At 41.2% G+C, this 21,928-nt stretch overlaps 1 protein-coding gene across 12 annotated transcripts in view; it reads left to right on the forward strand.

Annotated features, from left to right (window-relative positions):
• tmem94 (transmembrane protein 94) overlaps positions 1-21,928 on the forward strand; it is a 112,759-nt gene that overhangs the window by 47,922 nt on the left and 42,909 nt on the right. For 5 of the 12 annotated variants that reach the window (XM_086063946.1, XM_086063947.1, XM_086063948.1 and 2 more), the window contains 6 exons: positions 6,353-6,457; positions 11,856-12,029; positions 15,981-16,178; positions 17,319-17,631; positions 17,711-17,884; positions 20,708-20,810. In XM_086063946.1, coding sequence (XP_085920072.1) covers positions 6,353-6,457; positions 11,856-12,029; positions 15,981-16,178; positions 17,319-17,631; positions 17,711-17,884; positions 20,708-20,810 — 1,067 coding nt within the window. Of the gene's footprint in view, positions 1-748; positions 857-6,352; positions 6,458-11,855; positions 12,030-15,980; positions 16,179-17,318; positions 17,632-17,710; positions 17,885-20,707; positions 20,811-21,928 lie in introns of all 12 variants that reach the window. The other 7 variants (XM_086063943.1, XM_086063944.1, XM_086063945.1 and 4 more) reach the window with 3 other exon arrangements.

The following is a 21,928-nucleotide window of genomic DNA, read 5'->3' on the forward strand; positions in this document are numbered from 1 at the left end:
TGAAATAATTTAAGTCAGGATTTTGACTGGGCACATCCAGAACATAAATCTTGTTGTTCTTCAGCCATTCCTTAGTTGTATTGCTGGAATGCTTTGGATTATTGTCATGTTACATGATCCATCTTCTACCAGGCTGTAACTTCACAAAGAACGGCTTCAGGTTATGTTACAGGATTTCACAATATTCCTCAGCATTTTTGATTCCCTGGACTATGTGGAGTTGTCCAGGTCCTGAGGATGAAAAGCCAACCCAGAATTTAACATTCTCACCCCTATGCTTCACTGTAGGGTGAAGGTTCTTTTGCTGGTATGCAATGTTGACTTTTCATCAAACATGACTGTTTTAATTGTGACCAAACGGTTCAATTTTGGACTCATCTGTCCACAGAAGGGACTTCCAAAAAGCTTCAGTGTTGTCCAGGCATTCGCTGGCAAAGTTGAGATGGGCAGCTTTGATTTATTTGTGTGAGCAGAGGCTTTTACCTAGCAAGCCTTCCATGAAGGCCTTGATTGACTTTTCTTCTGATTGTTAAAGCATGCACGTGTCCCAGATGCAGCAAAAGAGGTCTGCAAATTCCTTGATGTGATGTTCAAGTTGGCTTTTTACCTGAATTATCGTTTTTCTTGTGGTTCTTGCTGATATTTTGGAAGGCCGTACACTTCTAGGCAGTATTGTAGTAATTTTCAGTGTTCTCTAGTTGCAGATGATCTGCTTCAGTGGAATGATGAAACTCTTTTTTTTTTTTAGATGACTTTATTGCTTTCCCCTGACAGATGTGCTGCCACTGACTACTTCATGAGGTCCTCTGAGATGTATCTTCCTCTCAGCATGACTGACCTGTATGGGTTTACCTGGGTAAGACTAAAGTGACGTAGTTTTGTCTCGGTTTTAGTCAGTGATGCACAATTTCTTTGCTAAACCTCTCATTTCATTGGTCCATTTCAGTGGTTAGTTTTAGCTACCAATTTGTCCTACCTGATCCTACTTGACTGCTTGTTTTAAGCAATGCAGCTCAGGGTTCACTTACTTTTGCACCTACATGAATTGACCAAAAACTCATTTTAATTAAGTTTTGACTACACAATTGATTAAAAAAATAACAATGCATTGAATTGATAAACCTACACGTGTTATTTCATATAAAATTTAATGGTTCAGATTGAACAACAAAATCAGGTTGAAACAATTGGAAAGTCCAAATACAGCAAATCAGTTGCCTCTATCTAACCCTGTCCTCCGCATCCTCTGCTCTCACACCAACTACCTCCATGTTTTATTTAACTACATCCATAAAGCTCCTCTTTGGTCTTCCTTTAGACCTCCTGCCTGGCATTTGGAAACTCAGCGTCCTTCTGCCAATATACTCACTATTTCTCCTCTGGTCATGTCCAAATCATCTCAGTCTGGCCTCTCTGACTTTATCAGCAAAGCCTTTAACATGTGCTGTCCCTCTGATGTACTAATTCCTGATTCTATCCATCCTGGTCACTGCCAAAAAGAACCTCAGCATCTTCATCTCTGCCACTTCCAGCTTTGCCTCCTGTATTTTCCTCAGTGGCACTGTCTCCAGACCAAACAACATCACTGGTCTCACCACAGTTTTATAAACCTTTCCTTTCATTTTAGCTGAAAGTCTTTATCACACATCACACCTGACACTTTTCTCCACACTCTCCATTGCTCTGGACTGTTGACCCTAAATACTTATCCCCCCCCCCCCCCCCACACCTTCTTGGTCTCTTCTCCCTGTAACCTCACTCTTCCACTTGGGTCCCTCCCATTCACACACAGATACTCCATCTAGTTGCAGCTAACCTTCATTTCCGTCTTTTCCAGGGCAAACCTCCACGCCTCTAACTTCTCCTCCATCTGTTCCCTGCTCTCACCACAGATCACAATGTCATCAGCAAACATCATAGTCCATGGAGATTCCTGTCTAACCTCGCCTGTCATACTGTCCATTACAATAGCGAACAAGAAGGGGCTCAGAGCTGATCCCTGTAGTCCCACTTTCACTTTGAACTCCTCCGTCACACCTACAGCACACATCACCACTGTCTTACAGTCCTCATACATGTCGTACACCACTTGAACATACTTCTCTGCCACTCCAGACTTCCTCATACAAAATCACAGTTCCTCTTTGGGCACCCTGTCATAAGCTTTCTCCAGATCTACAAAGACACAATTCAGCTCCTTCTGACCTTCTCTGTACTTTTCTATTAACATCCTCAAAGCAAATACTGCATATGTGGTACTCTTTTTTTTGGCATGAAACTATACTACTGCTCACAAATGTTCTCCTCTGCCCTCAGTCTAGCTTCAACTACTCTTTCCCATAGCTTCATTGTGTGGCTTACCAGCTTTATTCCTCTGTAGTTGTCACAACTCTGCACGTCTCCCTTGTTCTTAAAAATGGGCACAGCACACTTCTCCTCCATTCCTCAGGGATCGTCTCACTGTCTAAGATCCTGTTGAACAACCCAGTCAGAAATTCTACTGCTACCTCTCCTAGACACTTCCGTACCTCCACAGGTATATAATCAGGACTGAGTGCCTTTCCACTTTTCATCCTCTTCAATGCCCTTCTCACTTCATCCTTACTTATCTTTGCTATTTCCTGGTCCACAACAATCACCTCGTCTATTCTTCGTTCTTTCTCATTTTCCTCATTCATCAACTCTTCAAAGTACTCTTTCCATCTTCCCATCACACTACTGGCATCTGTCAACACACTTCCATCCCTATCCTTTATTACCCTAACCTGCTGCACGTCATTCCTATCTCTGTCTCTTTGCATTGCCAACCTGTATAGATCAGTCTCTCCCTCCTTACTGTCCAACCTAGCATACAAGTCATCATAAGCGCCTTGTTTGGCCTTTGCCACTTCTACTTTCACCTTACGCTGCATTTCCCTGTACTCCTGTCTACTTTCTTCAGTCCTCTCAGTGTCACACTTCTTCTTAGCTAACCTCTTTCTCTGGATCCACTTCTACACCTCTTCCAAATCTCCTTATCTCCTTTCCTTCCAGATGACACACCAAGGACTGTCCTACCTGTCTCCCTGATCACATTTGCTGTAGTTGTCCAGTCATCTGAAAGCACCTCCTGACCATCCAGAGTCTCAACTCATTCTTGAAAGTCATACACTTCTTGAAAGTCATACAACACTCTTCCTTTTTAGCTTCCACCATTTTGTCGTCTGCTCTGCCTTTGCCGTCTTTGCTATCTCACCACCAGAGTCATCCTACATACTACCAAGGCCGAGTCCAACCCTCACTGGAAACAAATCTGACCTACTTACAACCAAATAGCCCGTATCAAGGGGCTACGTACCCCGTACTCTCGAAGTACCAGCCACAGGACTCCCCGAGGGACACGGTCGAACGCCTTCTCCAAATCTACAAAACACATGTAGACTGGTTGGGCGAACTCCCATGCACCCTCGAGGACCCTGCTGAGGGTGTAGAGCTGCTGGTCCACTGTTCCACAGCTGGGACGAAAACCACATTGCTCCTACTGATTCGACTTCCCAATAGACCCTCCTCTCCAGCACCCCTGAATAGACCTTACCAGGGAGGCTGAGTGTGATCCCTCTATAGGTAGTCCCCCTTTTTAAAAAGTAGAGGCGTGTCAACCACGACAGCCCAACAACATCCAGAGCCTTTAGGAACTCCGGGCGGATCTCATCTACCCCCGGGGCCCTGCCACCGAGGAGCTTTCCAACCACATCAGTGATTTCGAACCCATAGATAGGAGAGCCCACCTCAGAGTCCCCAGACTCTGCTTTCACAAAGGAAGACGTGTTGGTGGAATTGAGGAGGACTTCGAAGTATTCTCCCCACCGACTCACGACGTCCCGAGTCGAGGTCAGCAGCACCCCATCTCCACAATACACAGTGTTGATGGTTTTCCTCTCTGGTGGAACAGAATTTCCTCAAAGCTGTCCGGAAGTCGTTTTCCATGGCCCCACCGAACTACTCCCATGTCTGAGTTTTTTCCTCAACGACCGCTGAAGTCGCGTTCCGCTTAGCTAGCCGGTACCTGTCAGCTGCCTCCGGAGTCCCACAGGCCAAAAAGGCCTGATAAGACTTCACCTTGACGGCATTCACCAGCGTGATCGAGGATTGCCGCCACGACAAGCACCGGCCATAGCTCCGATCGTCCGCCTCAACAATGGAGGCGCGGAACATGGCCGACTCGGACTCAATGTCCCCCGCCTTCCCCGGGACAAGGGAGAAGTTTTGCCGGAGGTGGGCATTGAAACTCCTTCTTACATTTCACCAGACGTTCCCAGCAAACCCTCATAATACAATTTGGTCTGCCAGGTCTAAACGGCATCTTCCTCCACCATCGGAGCAAACACACCACCAGGTGATGATCAGTTGACAGCTCCAAAAGTGTCCAAAACATGCAGCCGCAAATCCGATGACATGACTACAAAGTCGATCATCGAACTGCGGCCTAGGGTGACCTGGTGCCAAGTGCACATATGGACACCCCTATATTTGAACATGGTGTTCGTTATGGACAATCTGTGACGAGCACAGAAGTCAAATAACAGAACACCATTCGGGTTCTGATCGGAGGGGCCGTTCCTCCCATTCACGCCCCTCCAGGTCTCACTGTCATTGCCCACGTGAGCGTGGAAGTCCCCCAACAGAACGAGGGAGTCCCCAGAATGACGCTCTCCAGCACACCCTCCAAGGACTCCAGAAAGGGTACTCTGAACTTCTGTTTGGTGCATAAGCACAAACAACAGTTAGGACCCGTCCCCCCACCCGAAGGCGGAGGGAGGCTACCCTCTTGTCTACCGGGGTGAACCCCAACGTACAGGCGCCAAGCCGGGGGAAAATCAGTATGCCCACACTTGCTCTGCGCCTCTCACCGTGGGCAACTCCAGTGTGGAAGAGAGTCCAACCCCTCTCGAGATGATTGGTACTACAGCCCAAGCTGTGTGTGGAGGAGAGTCCGACTATATCTAGTCTGAATTTCTCTACCTCACTCACCAGCTCGGGCTTCCATGTCCCAAGCGCTAGTTTTCTGTAGCCGGGGAACAGACCGCCAATGTCCCCGCCCTTGCCTGCCGCCCAGCCCACTAAGCACCCGACCCCTTTGGCCCCTCCCACCGGTGGTGAGCCCATGGGAAGGGGGACCAATAATGCCTCTTCGGGCTGTGCCCGGCCGGGCCCCATAGGTGCTCGCCAACGAGCAAGGGAAACATAAGACCATTTATTGTATTCATCATTAGGGGTCTTTGAGCCGTGCTTTGTCTGGCCTCTCACCTACAACCTGTTTGCCATGGGTGACCCTGCCAGGGTCATAAAGCCCAGACAACATAGCTCCTAGGGTCATTGGGACACACAAACTCCTCCACCACGATAAGTTTCCGGCTCACGGAGGAGTTTGGGTAAACCATTTAGCCAATTTTTGGTGTATAATACAAAAAGTAACCAAAAATAACTAAAGCATGTAAATAAATAATATCTGCAATATATATTAACCATAACATAAGTCCTCCATTCACAATCAGTAACTTCTCTCGAAAAGAACAAACTCATTAACTTTTATTTAATTTTTTTTATTTTATTTTTTTTTCTGTTTTCTTAAGAGCTCAGTATTGTTCATATCGGAAATGTCATCATCATTGCTCTTTTTTTTTTTTTTTTTTTTTTTTTTAATATATATATATAATATATATATATATATATATTTTTTTTTGTGTGTGTGTGCTGGGTGAGTATGTGTATGTGCGTGCGTGCGTGCGTGCGTGTATTTGTTAGCTCACAAACTCATTAACTGATTAACCGAACTACTTTTGTGGTATAGTCCATAGTCATGTGACACTTGAAGCGCGGCAAAAAGCGCTATTTATGTTGGAATCAGGAAGTATTTCGGTTTGGTCCAGTGTTCATTGTCCAACGACCCAGAATGCAGGTGAGCATTTGCGGTGCATGTCATGCGTTGTGCGTCGGTGTCGATTGTGCACCCTCGGCACCAACAACGGGTAAAAGGAATGACTCCAGGGACAGGTGAGCAGTTTGTGAAAGTGTCGAATTACGGGGGATTTGTGTGGGGCTGTGTGAAAACAGTTTAGGCAGAGCTTGTCTCCGCGGGAATGAAGAGCAAGCAGTGCGCGCTCACGTGGGCTGCTCCTCTCAGCCAGAGAAAAAAAGAAAGTAGTATGTGCCCCACTGCACCACCAATTTTTGGTTAATTGACCACAGTCATTTTAATCATGAAAAGTTTTCAGTTAAATGAAATGTTTTTGCTTTAACTCCTGAGCTGGCCTTATATTGAGATGACAGCATTATTGGTACATTATTTATTTGTGTGTGTTCATGTGTGCAGGAGATGATGCTTTGTGTGTGGAGACACCTCGTTGGTGTACTGAAGGGAGAGTCTCAGACACTTTGCTACACCTCCAGTCTTTTACACACTCTTGGGTCTGTCACTGTAAGTATTATTTTGCTATACTGTATATGTGACCCGCTCCGGCAAAAGGGTCTTCATGTCAGCAACATTCGTTTTGCGCTTGACACAAAAATACATTGTTTGGATAACAGTGTCAATTTTGAGATTTCTCCCAAATAGCCTCTCTGAGGTCTCTATTTTCATTTCCCAGCAGCACAAGTTAAGTTAAAATTGTAATAGAAGTTGTTACGTCTCACCTAGGGGTGTGCAGTACGTAACTCAAAGCTAGGGTCCCAACTCCCTCACATCCCAAGCAGCCACTCATAATCTAGTAAAGTAAAACTAGAAATGTATTTACATGGGCTGTTTCAAGCCTTCCATCAGCATACAAACAAAAAGAGACTTCAGGGTGAACCAAAGCCAACATAACAAACAAAACATATCTATCTAGAAAGTAAAAACAAACCTGAACAACTAAGCAAACCAAAAACAGAGTCTTACCTTCCTAACTGAAAAAACAGAGGAAAACTTAGTAAACAGAAATGGCAGTTCACCCCTACTCAAATAACAAAGGACTGCAAACATATCACAGGCGTGGCCAGTTGGGAGGAGAGAGAGAAGGGTTGAGTTGCCTCCTCGTGTCGCAGGTCTTAAAAGAGATGAGCCTCTATTTCCACCAATAGGGGAGCAGAACTTTCAGCCACCTTGTTGTCACCTCGTCAAATTAGATGCGCCTGTACAGACTTGCAGCAAGACATTACCCCAGTCAAAACAAAGTGCATGAAAATAAGCAATTATTAGAACAAGTTCATCTTAGCTCACATGTTTTTAGCCGACTTAAGCTAGCAGCACGTCTCAGAAATCTGCCTAAAAGTAACCCAGAATTCCTCGCCTCTAATGTCACTTCACAAATGATTTATATAAATGGACATAGCAACCAAAACAAGTCAAAATCACCATAATATGACTATTCAGCACAAAAGTTAACAGAATGGTGCACGTCGAAACTCATGCAAGCAGCAAAGCAGATCCCACCAGAGCAGAGTGACAGTGAGTCTGGAATGTAATTCAAAGTTGTGAAATCCAGCAATAAGCTAATGTAATAATAATGTATTGTAAATAATGTCATGTTTTGACCACTCATCGATGTCGTCAATATTTTAAGTGGGCTAGAATGCACCGGTACAGTGCTCCGGCACTTCTAAAAATCTCCCATGAGCGTTCAGGCACTTCTCAACGTGCAATGAACATACTGGCCTGAGGGACCCTGGGGGGCTGTGATAGTCTTGTTGGGCTGAGGTCGACGGCTCCCCTCTTTGGCGGAGGTTCTCATGCATGCCAGATCCACCACACCAGCATCTACTGAATCTCAAAAAGAATTTGCTTCCCCCACTGGTCACTGAATCAGCGGAGGTTGGAATTTCTGGATCTCACTCTGCTTCATCTATCCTTCTTCTTTCCTTTAGTCCTTCCTCTGGTCTCTTGATGTCTCCCTAATCCTGTTGGAATTCAGATGTATCTGGGGTTGGTCAAAAGATTCTGGATTTGTAACTCTGTGGGTGGAGGGTGTGCCTGGTTGGTGTTGGATTTCACTTTCCTTCCTTTGATCCTTCCTCCGGTCTCTTGATAACTTCATGACTCTGGTTGAACCGGTTAAGGTGAAGGGTTTTAGGTTTCAGGTGAATTAAAGAGCGCGCACACGCACACACAGACATGCATGCACAAAAAAAAGAGCTGGGAAGGCTACTGAATGAATCATACTGAGCTCTCTCAAAAAAAAGAAAGAACATTCTGTCAGCATTCCCGTACACCGACAATGCATGTTTTGATCCCAAAAAGCTGTTCCGCCGAGCGCCTCTCATCCACGGCTTATCATCACATCACCAAGCGCACGCTTACTCCAGTACCCATATAGGTTTGTGCGTCATTCAAGCTGCCCAGTGTAAATGTGATGCTACCCCGTTGCCGACCATAGCTCTTGAGTTACGAAAATGAAATGAAAATGCTACCATTCTGTCCCGGCTCAAAGCTTAAAAAAAGACCACGGTCAGACCGATGTGGTTTAGCAGGCTGACACAGCGGTTGAGCCTATTCGTTTCCATTCTATCAGCTTGTTCAAATTACACCGATATGCGCTGCGGATCGACTATGGACCAGCTCCTTCGTGCCGGATCTTGCCGGAAGAATAGACCTACGTTCTATTGTTTCCACACGACGCATCCAATGGCAAAGTAGCACAGAACACTTCTAGCGGTTCAGGAAGACCAATGCAGTTTCAAAATAAAAATTTCTGTTTACTTTTCAGACTAAAACACTCGCCAGATCATATTTCGCATGTCAGCAAAACATGCTTAACGTTTATTCACGGTTTTAGCACCAGCGAACATACACGAGGCGAGATTTATAATGGAGGTGGAAAGCCACAAAATTATATATGACACGCAGTGGCGAGCGGTCATAATAAGCTATTAATGCAGTGCATGCCCAAGCCCTTCAATAAAATCATGTGTCCTCTGTTATACAATACCTTAGTTCTACTTTTTGGTGTGTAATTTGTCCTGTTTTTCTTGCAGAGAGCTGAAAAGCCGACAGCTTGTTTTGCGGATGCGCAATGAGAAATCAAGTTGCGTTAGTTCCGAGAGGTTGTTCCTGTATGTGCGTTTTTTGAATGGCAAAAAAGCTGGCAATAAAGCAGCTTAAAGCAGCATGCGCATTATTGGCTCGGTCAGTGGTCAGTGGTTCAGTTCATCGCCGAGTCACAATGACTGCCGTTTTCCCGGAGAACTTTTGAAGAAAAGGAGAAAAAAGAAGAATATAATTTCAAGTGGTCGTCCTACTCCTGAAGTAGTCATTACGAAAAGCGGAAATAATTTATTCCGTCACTTTCAAGCCAGGACGTACGAGAAACATAAATGGCTTGCTGGCTGTCCACAGGTTAGCAAACTGTTGATTGTTGGTTGAAATCGTTTGTGGCTCCCTCTGCTGCGATTTGTGGGCACAAGCCAGTTCCAAATACTGTAAATTCCAAGGTATTGGCAAATTTGTGGGCATGTGATTATGTTATTTCACTCACCACGGAGCTGGTTACATTACAGTGTGTGTGCATCAACCTGCGACTGTCCTGAATAATTCCGCTTTAATTTTATTCCTACACAGTGGTATTGTGGTGCTCGTTGACATAATTCGCCCATGGAACAAATTTTTGTTGAGTGTGTTCCCGTTAAGGCACCGGTAGTCACCACAGTGTAAAAATAATAATTAAATAATATTTAATATTTTAATTACAAATAAAAATACCCCCAAATTTTTCCGCTCGTGCCCATGCGGGCGCTTACATTTGTGTCACGCCAGCATGCCCACTCTAAAAGGTCAACGCTCACCACTGATGACACGACACATCCTTTTTATCAGGACAACCTAAAAAAGGATGCTGCATGGTATATCATAGCAGAAGCTATGGGAGTGGACAGTAAGTTCAATCAAAGGAAGTCCACCTCTCTTTCTGCTTCTCTGTTGAGCACAGACTTTCTCTGTGTTTGTCGTTGTTTTTAAATGCCATATTATCGCGCGCGATCACGCGAGACAGGGCGGGAAGTTGTCGGCAACGGAACTGCCGGACTGCAGCTGTGCGCAGCCGGTGAGTTTTGTCCATAAAATTGACATCTCCGGAGCTTGCAGTCAAGACGGAGCGGAGCTCTAAATGTAGATTTCATCAGTAAGAATGTGCCAGGGCAGTGAGTCCAGCGTGTTTGCGTGGTGAGTGAAATAACACAATCACTGCGCCTCTTCTGGGTGCTCCAGTACACCGAGCTGCCGCGCCCATCAACGCATCGCCGATTTGGTGACAAAAAGTAGACTAAATTCTAGATCGCCAAAAACGACATCTATTTTGAAGCCCAGTTTATCTTACATTTTCATACATAGAATAGCGCAGGTTATCTCACATTTTCATAGTCAGTGCTGTTCACGCTGATAAAGCAAAAGTTTAGCTTTTTCACCCATTTTGCCGGGGATGTAAATGTAAACTTTTGGTGGTGTCGCATCCCCGACAGCCAATCGGCGTAAGGAATGTTTTTAACTCATTCACTCCCAGCCATTTTCACTGAAGCAACCCTCTTCGTTCCTGGCTGTTTTACTGGATTTTGACTGATTTTGCAAGGCCCACGGAATATTGTGTTCTATTGCTATAAAAACATGGAACCTGCTAAAAGAAAGATTAGAGTCTCTTCTTTCATTGGAAAAAAGTATATATGTATTTATGTATTTGAAGCAATTAGCATTTGAATATAACTAAATTTCCTCATTGTTCACAAACCTGTGTAAAACACTGGGGAAAAGAGCTTGTTGCAACGTGGCCCTGGTTGATCTCTTATACTCTGCTGCCACCTGCTGATGTTTTTTTTTGTAATAACTACTATTGCTTTAAGCGAACTCTTCAGGTCAAAAGCTGCATCAAAGCCTTCTGTATACTCTGGCATAAAAAATATAAATAAATAATATTTCATGCTCGGTCTGAATCTAGTATAAGGTTATGACTCAAGTCGTTCAGCAATTTTTGCAAATTTCGAGTGATCAAGTAAAGAATTCAATCTGTGGCGTATTAGTCCTTAAAACTGAAACTGCTGCAATTCAACTGATTAGCCCTGTCCAGAGTGCATCCTGTTGTCGATTGGCATTTAAGCCTGATAGGCCTGTGATTTGCATCATTTCTTGCCACGTTTTTGATGTTGTTCTGTTGGAGTTTGATCTCCAGTTTAATATAGTCAAAGATCACATTATGACCACATTATTAGGGGTGGGAATCTTTGACTGTCTTTTTGTGTCTGCAATTTGATTCAGAATCTATTTTTTAATTCAAAATTATTTGATTGACGATGATTTCTGCTTCAATTTATAGATGTGCAAATAATTGTCATGATCTACTCCAGTCTGACTCGCTAACGCTAATTAGTGCGCTACTCGCAGCACTTTTATCACTCAAAACTTCTTTTCATAAAAAAAGCTTCAGGAATGTATACAGAGAAGCATCTTAACATTACTCACCGGCATATGCTCTTCCTATGCTGCAAAAAAAAACAACTTTTATGGGCATAACTTGATCGTGACTTTTTCCTTCTACTCTCTAATGTGGCTACAACTTAACAGTGTATCAGAATGCGCGGAACCACATTGCCCTGAAGTGGCCAAATCGTGTACAACATGAACAGCACTATAAATAAAGGCACACGCAAACAAGGGCAAGACAGTATAAAATAACTTTAATAAAATCGAATTTGGGACATTGAAAACCGATTCAGAATCTTACTAAATGAGAATTGCGATTCTTATAAGAATACATTTTTTGGGAGGGCACACCCCTACAATTTATGCAGCAATACAGGTAGCGTAATTCCAAAAGGGGCTCACGTACTTTCTCTGAAAACTGCATGTTTGTGTGTAGGTATTGTGTTGTGTGGACAAACAGGGCATCCTATCATGGCCTAATCCAAGCCCTGAGACAGTGCTGTTCTTCAGTAGAAGAGTCGAACCATCTCAAAATTGTCAGGAGGATCTTATAGATGGTCTATCAGTGAACTCCTACTGCAAAGTGGAGACAGATGAAGACAGGGATAAGGTTTGTACTTTCCAAATTACTAAGTGACTCGCATTACTGTTTCACAGCAAGTATGTATAAGATGGGTTTGGTCAATTTGTGCATTTTTGTGTAGAGTTTGTAAGTTCTCAGAGTGCTTGCATGGGTTTGCTTAAGTTAGGGATATTTGGCTTTCAGTTGAAATTAATGGAAAATGTCAAAAGTTTACGCGACAGTGATGTCATCATCAAGTAGGAGATTTAAGAAGGAGGATGTACTGGCGATTTCCTCATCTCAAACAATTCATTGAAACAAAAGTTAACAAAGGTGGACACCACAAAAAAAATTGACATCTCAAAAACTCGTCATGTGCCCTTGAACATCAATTACAGCTTAACAACGACGTCTCATGTTGTTCACAAGTCGGCTCAGTGTCTGCTGAGGCATGGCATCCTACTCAAACAGTGCTGCTCAAAAGTTTGTGAACCCTGCAGGCATGGTCAGATTTTTTGTATAATATATTAAAATAACTTTATTAAATGTTTAGTCATACCCAGATCTACAATGCTGACATTGAAAATAATGGACTTGAACAAAAATAATTATAATATTGTCATTCATTCTTGAACAAATGTTGATTTAAGAAAAACTCAGATTTCATCATGGGTGCAAAAGTATGTGAACCTCTCACTTAATCGGACATCGCACCTCCTTTTGCAATGATAACTTCATCTAAACACTTTCTTTAGTGATTTATCAGTCTTTCACATCTACTTTTGGGGATTTTTTGCCACTCTTCCTTGCAAAATACAGCCAGTTGAGAAAGGTTGGATGGGCGTCTAGCATTAACTGCCCGCCACAGTATTTTGAAAGAATTTAAGTCAGGATTTTGACTGGGCACATCCAGAACATAAATCTTGTTGTTCTTGAAGAGGGTCTTCTGCCCAGATTTAGTCATAACTGTTTTAAATATTTTTTTCCTCAGTAGAACATTTATCTGTGGATGTGTCTTTGTGAGTGATGTCGCAATAGTCTGCCAAGTGTCTGTAATCAATGATGTGTTTAAAATCTTATCGTCATGACTGGGATCTCATGACTGGGATCTCATCAATTCCACAACAATGGGCCATTGTCTATGGTTGAAGTGTCTGTAATCAATGATGTGTTTAAAGTCTTATGGTCATGACTGGGATCTCATGACTGGGATCTCCTCAATTTCCATAACTATGTAATCAATGATGTGTTTAAAGTCTGAAGTCCAGGTGGGCTGTTTGGAACCGCCTTTCAAAATAGTATAAAAAGGTTGTAAGTGTCTGTAATCGACACACTTGCGAGAGACTCCCACCATTGCTGGGAGCTCGCTTGTGTCCGGAATATTCTGTAAAATAAAACCTTCGAAGGATCTGTTCACCAATCTCCAGTCTGTATTCAATGAATCAACAATCTCTCTACCCGAACAACAATGAACAAAGACAAAGATAGTCTTCTAACATTCTTCAGCCATTCCTTAGTTGTATTGCTGGAATGCTTTGGATTATTGTCATGTTGCATGATCCATCTTCGACCAGGCTGTAACTTCACAAAGAACGGCTTCAGGTTATGTTCCAGGATTTCACAATATTCCTCTGAATTTATGATTCCCTGGACTATGTGGAGTTGTCCAGGTCCTGAGGGTGAAAAGCCAGCCCAGAACTTAACATTATCACCACCCTGCTTCACTGTAGGGAGAAGGTTATTTTGCTGGTATGCAGTGTTGACTTTTCACCAAACATGACTGTTTTAATTGTGACAAAACAGTTCAATTTTGGACTCATCTGTCCACAGAAGGGACTTCCAAAAAGCGTCAGGTTTGTCCAGGTGCTCTCTGGCAATGTTGAGATAGGCACCTTAGATCTTTTTTGTGAGCAGAGGCTTCTACCTAGCAAGCCTTCCATGAAAGCCTTGCCGATTGACTTTTCTTCTGATTGTTGAAGCATGCACATGTGTCCCAGATGCAGCAAAAGAGGTCTGCAAATCCCTCGATGTGATGCACAGGTTGGCTTTCAACTGAATTATAATTTGTCTTGTGGGCTGATATTTTAAAAGGTCATCCACTTCTAGGCTGGATTGTAGTCATTTTCAGTGTTCTTTAATTGCAGATGATCTGCTTCACAGTGGAATGATGAAGCTAATTTTTTTTAGATGACTTAATAGCTTTCCCCAGACAGATATGCTGTCACTGCCCACTTCCTAAGGTCCCTTGAGATTTCTCTTCCTCTCAGCATGACTCACCTGGGTAGGACTAAAGTGACGTGGTTTTGTCTCTGTTTCAGTCAGTTATGCACAATTTCTTTGCTAAATTTCTCATTTCATTGGTCCATTTCAGTGGTTAGTTTCGCTTCCAATTTTTCCTACCTGATCCTACTTGACTGCTTGTTTTAAGCAATGCAGCTCAGGGTTCACTTACTTTTGTACCTACATGAATTGACCAAAAGCTCTTTTTAATTAAGTTTTGACTACACAATTGATTAAAAAAAATAACAATGCATTGAATTGATAAACCTACACCTGTTATTTCATATAAAATGCAATGGTTCAGATTGAACAACAAAATCAGGTTGAAACAATTGGGAAGTCCAAAGAGCAGCACTATCACTATTTATTTATTTATTAATTAGGGATGCACCGAAATGTAATTTATTGGCCGAAACCGAAAATGAGAAATGCTTGACCGAAACGGCGAAAAAAAATTATCCCAATTTTTTATTATCATTGCATTTATTATAATTAATTAAAATTATAATATTATTATAAAATATTTAGGTCTATTTAGAACAAAGTACAATATTAATTGAAATGCATCCACACCACAGACATTAGAGACATGTTGGCGAATGGTACATTAAACTGAACATTTTCTGACTTTGTAGTCAATGTACACTTCGCACTGGCGGGCACGGATGCGTGCGGTGCGGATGACGGATTTGTAAGCTATTTGAAGCGGGACATTCACATGTTCGCCAACGTTTACAAATAAATACATTTGTTTGCACCAGCCAATCGGCTGCAAAGTCCCACACGGCGCTCTGTACAGATCTGTAGTCACCCGGAAAACTGTTAGTAGCAATAGTGCTAACATTAGCTGAAGTATTTAGCACGGCAACCAGAATGCAAGTGAAAAAGTGGAAGCGCTTGAGGGGCTTTCATCAAAGAAGAAAAGGAAGGCGCTGCAGGAGAAAGAGTGGCTCACCTGTAGTGCATTACTCGGCAGCACTCTCTTTTTCGACATAGCTTACCAAGCAACCCTCTCCTTCTCCGGTGTGCACAATGAAGCTGCCGTTACTCACAAACGCCAGCGAGCAGCAAGGCGGACACTCACTCCTGTGTTTGGTGTTTAATTCAAACAATCACTTGCTTGCAGCGGGGTTTTTTTTTTTTTTTGCTTGCTTCACCACAACATCCTCTTTCGGCCATATTCTTTTGGCTTGAATTGTATTTGGGCCGAATGGCGAAAATGCAAATTTTTGCCATTTTCGGCCGAAAAAATTCGGTGGCCGAATATTCGGTGCATCACTAATATATATATATATATATACATATATATACATATATATATATATATATATATATACATATATATATATATATATACATATATATATATATATATACATATATATATATATATATACATATACATATATATATATATATATACATATATATATATATATATACATATATATATATATATATATATATACATATATATATATATATATATATACATATATATATATACATATATACATATATATATATATATATACATATATATATATATATATATATATACATACATATATACATATATATATATATATATATACATATATATATATATATATATATATACAGTGCTGCTCAAAAGTGATTAAAAGTAGACGATGGGGTCAGCGTAATACTTAACTGTTGAAAAGGTTTGATTTATTCCCGTGTTTAACTGCTGAACAGAACCAAGAGGTGGAAACCCTTCTCTTTCTACCAGAGGAGCCCACCACCCAAATAGGGGAAATACCTGAGCCCAGAGGGACGTTGCACGATACAACTCATTCAACAGACACACAAATGCACTGGCGTTCCTGCCAACACAACTCTGGGTCCAATCTGAGCTTCAGTCGCCATACTGAGGGAGAAGAGGACCAAGCCCAGGTGACATTTGAAAGCTAAACTCTTTGTTTTGTGACTGTTTTATAATTCAAGTTGGTTTGCTCAAAATGATTCTGGCACTCAAACACCAAACAATTCACCATCATGTTATATAATTGTGGGAATGCTGAACAACATTCCCACATATGTTGTTTCTAGCCTTTCATTATTTCAGGCACTTATTATTCCGCTCACTTTTTTGCCATGCAATGACTCCCAGATAATACTTCCGATTTACACCGTACACCGTACATTTGCTTAAAAAATTCACACCTCTTCTGGTATATATCATCTGATTCCACATTACTTACAGTATTCGCACAATTTAACGTTAAATATTAACCTCTCTCCATTCATTTTCAATGGGACAGACCAATGACACTTTTCAAAATAAATATGCCATGAGCCATTCTTTTGAACAAGTCAAGTTATCTCAGTGGTTAGAGCAGTTGCCTTCAAACCCCGCTTGGACCTCATTTTAGTATATTCGATTGTTCGATACTGACACGCCGTGGCAGTTTTAGGACTCAGACGCAGAGATAGGGGTTTGAGGCCAAGGCAAATATTTATTAGACAAAAAAAACTCCACGTTTAGAGGGAAAAAACAAAGGCTATTAAAAGTTAACTAAAGGCGCTCCAAAAAGGGAGGATGTCTAAACTACAAACAAAACAATATAATTCCTAAACAAAACCATACTGTGGCTATACAAAAATACAAACCAAAGTTATGACTAGATACAGGACAACAAGGCTGAGGACTATGACTGGCTTGAGTGGCTCTGACGAAAACACTTAGGCACAAGACAGGGGAGACGCAGACCATTTAACACATGAGGGTAATGGAAAACAGGTGGACACAATCAGGAATCAGGGTTGACACTGACACCACACGAGGAAGGGCAAGTGACCTGAAACGAAAGGAGTCAGAATTTTCAAAATAAAACAGGAAATGACAAGACAACCTCACCGCGGTGTGACAGATACCAACTGACTATCATATCAGGAAATGGATTATAATTTCACTGAAATTATTTAAGCACATGCATTCAACTTCTCAGCATTCCCACACAATTTCTGCAGAAATTGCACTTTGTCTAGTACATAGTAATACTGTATATGTGCCTTCTATCTCACATTTTCTAGGAATTGCTATTGGGTTGCAGAGAAACTGAGGCAGAGGATTATGTGTGTGACTATCACCTGGAAATGTTGAGTCTTTCACAAGACCAACAAAATCCAGCAAGTATTCAATTTGATGACCTATCATGGCAGTGCCACTTGCCATCGCTAAAGCCACTGGGCCTCAACATCATGCTAAACCTCTGCAACAACAATGTCACTCAGCAGCTCTGCTGTTTCTCCGATCATTTGTCTAACTTGGCACTGCAAGAGAGCCATGGCAGTGTGCAGCCCATTCAAGTTCCTTGGGGTCTCTGCGAGCTCTCCAGGCTCATAGGTAAACATTGTTTCCCCCACCCATTCCCCCTTGATTCTGCCTTGAATATATGAGATGTACGTTTTTTTGTGGTTATCAGGGTTTACTCCAGGTGCAAGGGAGATGTTTGAACAGGAGAACCACTTGGCTCTTTACCAGCTGCCTACTGGAGAAATTATAAAAGATGTTCCTTCTCGCCGCTTGCATTACTTCACTAAACGGCAGCCCCCTATCTCCCATCTGATCTCCCTTTTTGTACGAGACTCTTCCTCAGGTGAGTTTGAATTTAAATAATTATTTTTTGCAACTATCAATCAGATGATCATACTTGTGGCGGAGCGTCAGCCCGCTGAGATCAGGTAGATGGCCGACCCGGGATTAACGGCCCTGGGGTAGGCCATCATTGCCCTCCTTTCAGGCTGAGGATCCACTGTCCTCTTCAGGAGTGATCGTATATTTTGTATCCCGGGAGTTGGAGGGAGAGCTTCTAATTGTAAAAAACTAACAGAGTCCGGGCCGAGATTCCAACTGTAGGCACATTGATTGACATATATTCTGGCCAGAAGGGAGAAGAAGTACGTAGAACAAAGGAATCACTGTTTTTTTATCAGAACACAAATCCATCCCCTTTCTTTGATAAGAGGTGTGACATTATAATATAACAAATCTTATTGGTATTTGGAAATATAGTACACTCCTTCTAAATTATTATTTATTATTATTATTATTCATATGGATTTATTTTGCTACTAGAGTGTGCCACAGGCTTGCAGTTTGTGCTGAATCATTTTATAACCATTGGGGGCAACTATGATTCCACGTAAACTTAACATTTGGCCGACTTAGAGTTGCCCTCCGCTTGAACTGACAGTGCCTAGCTAGCTAGCGCACGTGCAGCTGCCTGATCATAAACTTTGTGGCTAAGACATGTTTACGGTTTCACCTGCGTTTGGTGGAGCACTGACTCTTTTCTTTGGTCTGATTAGCAAGTTTTGTCGACAAGATGCTCATTGCTTAGAAAAACAGTTAAATCATTTTAACAAGCTACAGTTGTCATTTTTCTGAGCCAGTGGGTCAATGAGCTTTGTACAACTTTTATCTCAGCAGAATGCTTCAAAGGCCAGCCAGTTTTAGGAAGATTAGACTAGACATTTAACTCAATGTGTGGTAAGCATAAGATAGTTCTCAAACGATGCACATGTCACGCGATACCTTTTTTTCACAAAAAAAAATCGATTTTATTTCGAACATGTATATAAAGAAAAAAAACGAATTCTCAAAGTACATGTGTAAAGACAAAATATAAATAAACATAAAACAAAACAGCAAACACAACATTCAAGCAACATAAGAATCATGAGCTACACATACATGTTTGAAAAGGAGTAGGAAGAAGCATAAACTTATCAGGTCCTACCCCTTTTAACATACGTTACACAATAAATAGTAGGTTTGTATAGTAAACAAAAAACCTCCTAGTATACGGCTAATATATCTTGATTATTAATAACAAATGTTATTATAGTAATTATTAATAGTGAACACATTGAACAGTGTGCCTTGTGTATATATTGTCATACTTTTACATATACTATACATATATTTTTTTTCCTTATCAATAGCAACAATACTACTAATAATACAATAATAATAACATCAACCAATATTACTTAAAATTTGCATAGATGGTTTAATTAAAACACATCACTTGCCAAGTTTCCCGATTCCCGCGGGAGACTCCCGAATTTCAGCACTATCTCCAGCATGGTTCCCCATCAGTCATTTCTCCCGCTAATCTCACGATTTTACATTGAAGCAAACAGTTTACATTGTGTGGAATATTTGACACAACATCTGGCCTGTTTGCACGGTAAGGGGACAGTTACGAGAGTGTCACTGGAGGCAGTGATAGTTCGATCTATAATATATCTAAGATTCTATTGGAAAACCAGTTGTAGACTGGAGGGAAAGGGACTGTAGCACGCAATGTTATGCCGGTTCATACATGGCAGAAATTATATTAGATTAGATTATAATTCATTTTCAAATTTAATTGTTCTGTACCTATGGTCCTGAAGGTAGTGGGATGAAGTATTGGTGGAGTGGATGGATGGATGATGTCTTATACTATGGTGTTTGCTAAGCAAGTGATGAACCTGTTGTTGAGTTCTGTAAGATTAGGTGTGGGGAGACCAATGAATTTAGAAGCTGTGTTTGTGATGCGTGTGAATTTGGAACGGTTAGACACGAAAAGCATAGTGAAGAACCATGTAGAACAGGACAGAAGGGTGTGTTGAATGATGCTTTGATAAAGTAGCAACAGGAAGTGTGGAGCAATGTATAGTCCTGTAAGTTTGCGGATGACTGACAGTCTTTGTTGGCTTTGTTTTTGCATGTCCGTAGTAGTAGGGATGAGCGAGTACACCACTATCTGTATCTGTATCTGTTCAACCATCAAAATTATCTGTATCTGTCTTTGGAGTGGGCGTGAACTAAATCGGAAGTGGGCGTGGCTTAAACTGAAAATAAGTGGGGCTTACATTGGTAGTATTTTTTTTTTTCAATTTCACGCTTAAAAGAAATGGTAAAATAAAGTGTGTAATTGATATGGATTGATCAAAAGTTTATATAATTTGGGTTTATTTGAAAACTATTGCCAAAACAGCCTAATTGAGATTCAAATCAGTGCTATTTTTCGAACACGTTTTTTTATAAACTGAAAAATTTATGTATGTAAATAAATATTAACAGTTTTAGGATTGAGATTGAGAGAGAGACAGAGACATAGACAGAGAGAGAGGCAGCACCACAGACACTCTGCTTGTGCCCTGTGGTGTAGAGGAGGGGGCAATGGGCAGAGCGGGAGCTGTGTGTGACTGACTGGCCAATCACGTCACGGAGAAAAGAGAGGGAAAGAGAAAATAAGCAGCCTGCAGCAGTGAGAGAGGAGTGCTGGAGCACGGATACGGATAATAAGGAATTATATCCGGATTATTTTCGTATCCGGAAAAAATGAATTATCAATGATTATCAAGTTTGCTTACTTGTATGTATTTTACAAATGTAAATGTTTTTCCACTCTCTTCTTGGTTTGCAGAGTGTGTCCAGATGTTGTCACATGGCTCAGCTGACCTAATCTTGGAGGCCAGCACTGACTTTTGGGATGGTGCTGATATTTATCCACTTTTAGGTTCTGACAGGTACACACATTTATTTTTGTCTATAAGTATAAGAAACACTGACTCATTCAACCCTGTAAAGCCAAACATATATTAAATATATATATAATAAATAAATATATATATATATATATATGTGTATATGTATATATGTATATTTATGTATATGTATATATGTGTATATGTATATATGTATATGTATATATATGTTTATGTGTATATGTTTCATGAGTACAATATTTGTTTCCCATTAAAACCTGATGTATATGATCTGACACAAGCATTGTGCGGATAATCCATTAGAGGGAAGTATCACCCAGTTGATGGCTTTTCCAGCAACCTTCTAAGATCGCCCCAATTAAGAAAGGAGAGAAACTTATACTTATTAATAGTGGGAAATGTCCCTTCTGATTTTTGGAAATACTAATATGTTTGGTATGTCTTTATATTTTTAAAAGTCATAAATGTACACATTTGAAGCATTGTGACAGGATGTACAAAATATGACACAAATCAAAAGTCGTATGTGCAAGTTTATTTATTTACTTATTTTTGTTAAAAAAGACCAATAAATACTCTTACAAAGAATCACAATTTTCTCTCATGGTTCAGGCATTGTAGGATTAATACCAGCCATTTTCACTGGAGCAACCCCCTCAAACCCAGCCGTTTTGCTTGATTTTGACTGATTTGCAATGTTCTCTTGCTCTATAAACATGAAGCCTCCCAAAAGAAAGATTAAACTTTCGTCTTTCAGCAGAAAAATAGTTAGTTTCTATCTTTTTCTGTTCTTTATCTTATCCTGAAGAAAAAGACAGTGGGCAGAACCTCTTCTGCAACATGATCCTGGTTGATCTATTAAACTTTGCTGCTTACGACGGCGTATTAAGGCCATGTATATAGATTTTTTTTTTCAGAGGGGGAGTAATATTCCGAGAAAAAACTCACAATCTGCGAGAAAAAAACTTACGAGAAATACACGTAGCGTAGCTATAGTCTAATGTGAGGATTGGTTGGGGTTAATGGGACACTGTTTATAAAATGAAAGACAGGATGGAGACTGATTCATTCTTAATTTAAACTTTTCTCGACATACAGTGACAACACTTCCTGATCCCCTATCTGCTGACTAAACACTA

This window comes from Leptonotus elevatus, chromosome 20 (assembly GCF_054856555.1).
Source record: "Leptonotus elevatus isolate MCC_2025b chromosome 20, RoL_Lele_1.0, whole genome shotgun sequence".
In the NCBI taxonomy this organism is placed as follows: domain Eukaryota; kingdom Metazoa; phylum Chordata; class Actinopteri; order Syngnathiformes; family Syngnathidae; genus Leptonotus; species Leptonotus elevatus.